Source organism: Egretta garzetta, unplaced genomic scaffold (genome assembly GCF_000687185.1).
Source record: "Egretta garzetta isolate BGI_Z169 unplaced genomic scaffold, ASM68718v1 scaffold256, whole genome shotgun sequence".
Lineage (NCBI taxonomy): Eukaryota > Metazoa > Chordata > Aves > Pelecaniformes > Ardeidae > Egretta > Egretta garzetta.
Window position 1 is genome coordinate 2,994,238 of NW_009260073.1, and position 7,322 is coordinate 3,001,559.

The window sequence follows — 7,322 nt, forward strand, 5'->3', positions numbered from 1 at the left end:
GTTGTGTTCTCCTTTACTCCTAAATGCGCTGATGTCTGTTTGTACCGGTTTTGAATTTATTAAGATTGTTGAGAAATTTGCATTTCTTAACATCTTTGTGTCTTTTCAACGTACCATTGGTTGTATTCCTCCCATTATAAAGGAATTAGTTTCTACCTAACTGAGAAAATCAGTAAATGGAGTTAATGGGGTTGAGGAGGATTGATAAGAACCTAGAACAAGAGTATGTAAAAATAAAGTTTTTATTACATACATTTTGTATTGAATTTTATTTTAGCAATAAAAAGCAAATTCAACAGTTCAACAATTTCAGCAAATTTCGTGTGTTTTCTTTTCTTAGGGCTGGACTCATCACTGAGACATTTTGAACAGATAACAAAGATATGCTTCTATGTTTCTGTAAGGAACCAAGATAAACCTGGAAGGCATAATGGGACCCCTTACAAATATCTATGTCTTTGCTTGTGTCTTTACATTTACGCTATGGAATAATATCCAGCCAGCTGTGGCAAATGAATTTATTGCAAATTATTCAAGCAGTTTACTAACTAATGTTCCAAAAAACATTCCAGTCCATACTCATGTATTAGATTTATCACATAATAGGATCTCTGGACTTAGTATCTCAGAATTTATTTATCTTTCTGACCTTCAAGTATTAAATCTTTCTCATAATCTAATTACGGAGATTGACTTCAGTGTCTTCATTTTTAATGAAGATTTAGGATACTTAGATTTATCTCATAATAACATTTTGAAAGTTTACTGTCAAACTCTTGCATATCTTAGGCATTTAGATCTTTCTTTCAATAAGTTTTCTGCCCTGCCCATCTGTCAGGAATTCGGGAACATGTTTCGTTTGGAGTACCTAGGTTTAAGTGCCACAATGATACGAAGGTCAGACTTCAGGTATATCATACATTTGCAGCTGCATGCTGTCTTGCTAACCTTAGAAGATTTTTCTCTGTATGAGCCTCAGAGTCTGACAGCCTTGAATACAAGGAGCCTCCATATTGTTTTTGCAGCAAACCAAAACTTCAGTTTTTCCCTCCTGTATGATGGAATGAGCACTTCAGAAATCTTAAAAATAGTTAACCTAAGATATACCTTGAGCTACAAAGATTTCCCCCCTCCTTCTTTAATGCTTCTGAAGAAAATCAAGACAACAGCTCTGATGCTTGACACTGTGGACTTACAATGGGCTATCATTTTGCAGATTTTCCTGTTTATTTGGTATTCACCTGTGGAGCATTTGACTGTGAGAAATTTGACTTTTTGGGGACCACTGGGGGAGCTGCCCGAGTATGAAATTCTACACTTATTAAGCTCTCTGGGACAATTAATGTCTTTGGATGGCTCCATGAAAACATTGACTTTGGAGCATGTTCGTAATAAAGTTTATTATTTCAACCAAGAGATTCTATACAGACAGTTTTCAGAGATGAATATTGCCAGTTTGACAATATATGATGCATATATGCCACACATGCTTTGCCCCAATAGAACAAGCTCATTTCAGTATTTAAATTTTTCTCACAATGCCCTGACAGATGAATTGTTCCAGAATTGTGGCACTCTGATAGATCTGAAATTACTTATTTTGAAGAGGAATAAATTTGAGAGCCTGTCTAAGGTAAGCTCCATGACCAGCCGTATGAAATCACTGAAATATTTGGACATGAGCAACAACTTGCTGAGTCACGATGCAGCTGATGGGCAATGCCAATGGGCTGAGTCTCTGACAGAGTTGGACCTGTCCTCAAATCAGTTGATGGATGCCGTTTTTGAGTGCTTGCCAGTCAACATTGAAAAACTCGACCTACAGAACAATCAGATCAACAGTGTGGCCAGGGGGACGGCTGAGCTGAAATCCTTGAAAGAGCTGAACCTGGCGTCAAACAGGCTGGCTGACCTGCCGGGGTGCAGTGGCTTTCCGTCCCTGGAGTTCCTGAACATAGAGATGAATTCAATCCTCACCCCGTCTGCCGACTTCTTCCAGAGCTGCCCAAGGGTCAGGGAGCTACAAGCCGGGCACAACCCGTTCAAGTGTTCCTGTGAACTGCAAGACTTTATCCATGTGGAGAGGCAGTCTGGGGGGAAGCTGTTTGGCTGGCCAGCGGCATACGTGTGCGAGTACCCAGAAGACTTGCGAGGAACACAGCTGAAGGACTTCCACCTGACTGAACTGGCTTGCAACACGAAGAACGAGCTGATCCCAAACCTGGAGAAGGGGGAGGGCCGTGTACAACTGTGCCAGCACGAGAGAAACTTTATCCCCGGCAAGAGCATTGTGGAGAACATCATTAACTGCATTGAGAAGAGCTACAAGTCGATCTTCGTGTTGTCTCCCAACTTTGTGCAGAGTGAGTGGTGTCACTATGAGCTGTACTTTGCCCATCACAGATTATTCAGTGAGAATTCCAACAGCTTAATCCTCATTTTACTGGAGCCGATCCCTCAGTATGTTATCCCTGTGAGGTACCACAAGCTGAAGGCTCTCATGGCGAAGCGAACCTACCTGGAGTGGCCGAAGGAGAGGAGCAAGCGTGCCCTTTTCTGGGCTAACCTGAGAGCCGCTATTAGCATTAACCTGCCAATATCCTTTGAAGATAATGAGGAGCAGAGTGATGCTACTTCTAGTAGTAGTGAAAGTCTGTATGTGAATAACTGACTTGAGTGTCTTGCATTGAATTGTGTTAATCACATTTTTATCATTTTTTACAGTATTCCTTGTTTATAGCAAAATGTAATTGTGATACATACAGGAATTGCTGTGCCTATTTTAGGCATGAAAATAGTCACAAGTCTTCTGTATTTGCCCATCATCTACAAAGGGAAAGACAGAGACATTATTTTCATAGCGATTACACTGATTTTTGTAGACTTGGGTTGCCTTTATTTTGGACTTTGCCCATCAATTCTAGCCATATTAGAAAGTAACAAAAGTAATGGTTGGTTCAGTGTCATTGGGATTGTCAAGTCATGCATTTGATCTTTGTTCTGACATGGATGCTGTGTGGTTAAGGTGGGAGGGATCTGATTCCTTGAGTTTAAGGAAATAATACAAAGAAGAAGAAAACTCTTGTTTAAAGCCTTTCCTGTACATTGGTATAGTAGGTGTCAAGGGTACGGTATCCCTACACCTTCAGATCTCGCTGGACCTTGTTATGAGTCTGTTTTCCCTTCCTGTAAGTCTTTCCCTTCATCACAGACAGAGATTTTTCTGGTGTAAGAGCTGAAAGTTGGAGCCATTAATACCTCTTTAATATTCCTCTTCTTTCACTGTATTAAACATTCCCACTTGCCCGAATTTACCTACCAAGTAATAATTTCATAGCATTTGCTATTCATTATCTTCAAAATAATAGTTAATATCTGAACTTATGAAATTTTTATCATATGATAATATTGCTTCTTTCTGCTATGATCATATCAAGCTATATTGGGTTGCTTGTTTTCCATTTTCTGAAATGTAGTTATATATTTCAAATAAAATATTTTCCTTATTATGAACTCTTTCAACTGTAAGAGGGCAAAGAAAAACAAGATGCCTCAATCTATTACTGTTTCATTATACAAAAATTTCCTTCAGTTGTGCCACTGTCATTCTTCTCTTAAATTATAAAATATATTTTATTGCTGTCGCTCTGCAGTAGCTAATAAGTAACCTACATTATAATGTAGTTTTATAGGTATTTAGAATACCTTTTTTTGTGATAATAACGGGGAAACCCCTCATATTTATAGAAAATTGGCAAAGCTGCAAATGAACAGTAGGAAACAGAACTTGCACAACTACTGCTAAAGAGTGATATCACCAGAGCTGTCACTAAATTAGGTCATTTATTAAGTACTGAAATTCAGAAGCTTGATTTTGGAGGTAGATCCCCTTTTATCTCCAGACTTTCACTGATCTCTGTTACCTTGCCCTTTTATTAGCAGGTGCTGAGGGTCATCATGCAGGTGGAAAAGGAGTAATTTTCATTGGGAAATAAATTCTCTGCTGAAATCAAACTGATTAAACTAATGGTATTTGTTGATAGGAGACATCTAATCATTTGCTGTGCTTGGATCTAATTTGACAACCTAATAAACCTCTCATTTTTTATCTGTTATTAAATTTCCTGGTGTCATTTCACTGGTGATGAAGAGCTGTGTAATTATTCTTACCACTTAATGGAAATGTAAAGCCCTCTGATTGCAATCGTGAGCAGCACGCGGGGTGAGCAGGCCAGTAAGAGGATGAGTGCGGTGGTAGCCAGATGAAGTAGCAGACAGGCAGCTACAGGAGAGCTTGCTCATATCCAGCAGGGGTGAGAGGCTGCCATGCACCCACCTGCCCACTCAGGTGAACTGGGCAGCACAGTAGGATGCTGGGTGCCTGGCTCTAAATGTACACCTTTGGAAAGAAGGGCTAAAAATCTCTAATAAGTCTCAATTTCAGGTGAAGGGAAGTTGGCTTCTGACTTGCTTGGTGACACGTAACTAAGGTCTCCCCTTTCTGAGAGCCAGGACCAAGCTTGCTTTGTGTACCTTAAAACAGGCTGCTAAACTCTCAGTGCTTCACCAGGAGCTGGTGGATGCGGCGTGCTTGAAAAGCAGGTTATTTATGAGGAGGGGAGATGTCCAAAGACACAGAGGAGCTTAGTGCTCTGCAGGAGTTTGGGTCAGGAAGGCCTTATCCTGTCCTGAGAGTCAATTGTGCTTCATGGCAACCCAAGGCAGCGGCCAGGGCATTGGACACAGCGGGGTGCTGCCAAAAGTGGGTCACAGACCTCGTGTGCCAGCCAGCTGGTTGTGGCAGGCTGCGAGGTGCTTTCCACAGCAGTAGTGATGTTAAACCTGGGGCTGCAGCCTGAATGCACCGCCGGAGCTGTGACACTTCCTTCTTAACAGGTTTTTCCCAACAGTACAGCATCCCTCTGGGTGCGGGTCCTTCACCTCTAGAACATCGCTGTCTGCTCTGAGGCAGTTGCCTGGCTGAGCTTTAGTGGCTTCTTTATTTCAGCTACAGCCAGAGTCATATCTGTCTATAATTTAATGCTTGCATGCTATAGAGCTCTCAGGTACTTAAGGAATCATTCAGTCGCTGGTCTGGAGTTCTGTAGCCTTTAACCTCTCCAGGGCTCCCCTGCGCTTTTACAGGGGAGAACGCTACCAGAAAACCTCTGCCCCTCCTTCCTGAAAGACTTCTCCACCTCCCAAGCATGACAGTCCAAGGACACGATTAGCCTTCACACTTAGTGGTAACGTTCTAATGGGCACATATTCTGTCCTGTTTACTAGACGAGAAAAGAGGAAGTAAAATTTCTCAAATCAGGCTTTCCGGTCTCTGTGAATGTAATGCATCAGCAAACTGGGTTTTACATCCTAAATAATGTATAAGGTCTGGGCCGTGGGAGAGTCCCTCACATTTAAAACTATTCTGAAACCTAACCCACAGGTAGGCGTGAAAGGAATAATTTGGTTTGTGAAGTCTGCCAAATATACTGGTTTTGGATATTAACCCTGTAACACCCCTTTATACACTGTCCTTCCTACCACACAAATCTTTCAGGCACATGCCAAGTATTTCAGTTATTCACATATGGACCATATCCTATAGCCACTTAAAATACACTTCTGAGTTCCTTTGATTAATTTGAGGTTTGTTGTTGTTTTTTTTTTTTTTTTAAGTTAGCATTTGACAGTTTTTCTCATCACTTCTCTGCTGGAACTTCCATTTTCTTCATTCCTGAAGCTCTATTTCTGTTCAGAGGGTACATGAAGTATTGATTATTTGTTGCTTTGACCCAATGTAGCAAGTTCTTTTCTTCACAGGTTTTTACGAGGCAATGTGCTACTGAAGATTTTTTTTTCTAATATATTCATAGAGGTGTTTCTTGAGGAGAATTTTCGAGACTTACAGGACATGAGTATGTGGTTGAACTCTTGAAATACTGTCATGCTAATGTCCATATTTATAAAAATGATGTCAGGTGCTGCTCTCATGGAGCTCGCAGGCCTGGAAGCACACATGAAAGCAACACTGCGTGTCGACTTTGTTAGTTTTCAGCCAGACAAGATTTTTAATTGTAGAGGATTTCTTAAATGTGGTTTTATGGCTAAAAGTTGCAGTAGAGAAACAAAGATCAGTCTTGAATCCTCGAGCAGATTTCTGTGCATGACGGGATCTGACTCAGTGATAGAAGGTAAGACAGAGGGAACAGCTTCATTTCTTAACTGCGAGAGAAGAAATATTTTCTTAAATTACAATCTCAGAAATTTAAATGTTGCCATTTTCTCAGATTAAGGGTGACACCCAGCGGCCGATTGAAGTATCATTGAATAGTTCCTGAAAATGATCGCTCACGCTAGAATACGTACCACACATTTTGCCTCGGAGGAAAACTGAAATAAATAATCGCATCGACCCAGCTGATGCAGGAGCCTCTTGCGGATGTGTGAGGCCCAGAGAGGACGGGTCGGGTCAGGAGAAGCCCTTCCTCCTGGCGGCTGTGACTCTGTCCCCTACGCTGTCAGTCCCTCCTGCCCGTGAGGTGCAGATGCTGACTGGTTCTTCAACAAACGAACCTTAAAAATCAACAGCACGATGTGAGCGCTGCCTCTTACTTTGCAACCAGCAATCCTTATTTTCAAGCAGGATGCCAAGATAGACAAACCAGCCATTTTCTCACATTTTGTTTGCAGGGTTTTATTTTTATGCCTCATTTCTGCTGTACCTGCTTTCCCTTCCATGTGCCACCATGGCACAGCACAGGTGCTCCGGGCTGATCTGCTGGGTCCCAGGCAGCAGCAGGCCACCGTCCCAGCGCCGTGGCCTCAGCAGGAGTGGGAAGCATTAAGAGGCGCGTATTTGACTTCGACTGGGCTCGCTCTTCTTAGGCACCTGACAAGGCGTGAAGAAGTAAAAACCATTCTTCGCCAGCTCTGCACATCATCACCTCTCAGCAAAGCCCGCGGGTGTGCCCAGAGGTGAGCAGGGTTGGTGCTGCATCCATGTGCTGGCAGCCTGCTCTGGCACCCCGGCCTGGGAAAGGGCTGTGGGCAAGGGCCCGGCTAACAGAGCAGGCCCAGCCGCCTGGTTTGCGAGTGACAAAAAAATACAAACTCACGCCTTTGGTGCTCCAGACCTGTCCAAATGCCCTCATTAGAAGCGAGTAAGCTATTTCTGTGAGTTTGCCACTGAGTGCGCTGCTGGGCACAGCTCCTCCACCATGTAGGAGCTAAAAGCACCAGTGCTACAGGCAGTGCCTGCGATGCCTCATGCTCCTGCCCTGCCTGCTCCTGCCCTGCCTTCTCCTGCTCTTGTCCTGACTGCT

General features: G+C 42.7%; 1 protein-coding gene across 1 annotated transcript in view; it reads left to right on the forward strand.

Annotated features, from left to right (window-relative positions):
- LOC104128479 (toll-like receptor 6) overlaps positions 1-3,858 on the forward strand; it is a 10,741-nt gene extending 6,883 nt beyond the window's left edge. The window contains exon 2 of the mRNA XM_009641277.2: positions 341-3,858. Within this exon, the coding sequence (XP_009639572.1) occupies positions 431-2,671 (2,241 nt within the window). The 5' untranslated portion in view covers positions 341-430 and the 3' untranslated portion in view covers positions 2,672-3,858. The remainder of the gene's footprint in view (positions 1-340) is intronic.
- The last annotated feature ends 3,464 nt before the right edge of the window (positions 3,859-7,322 follow it).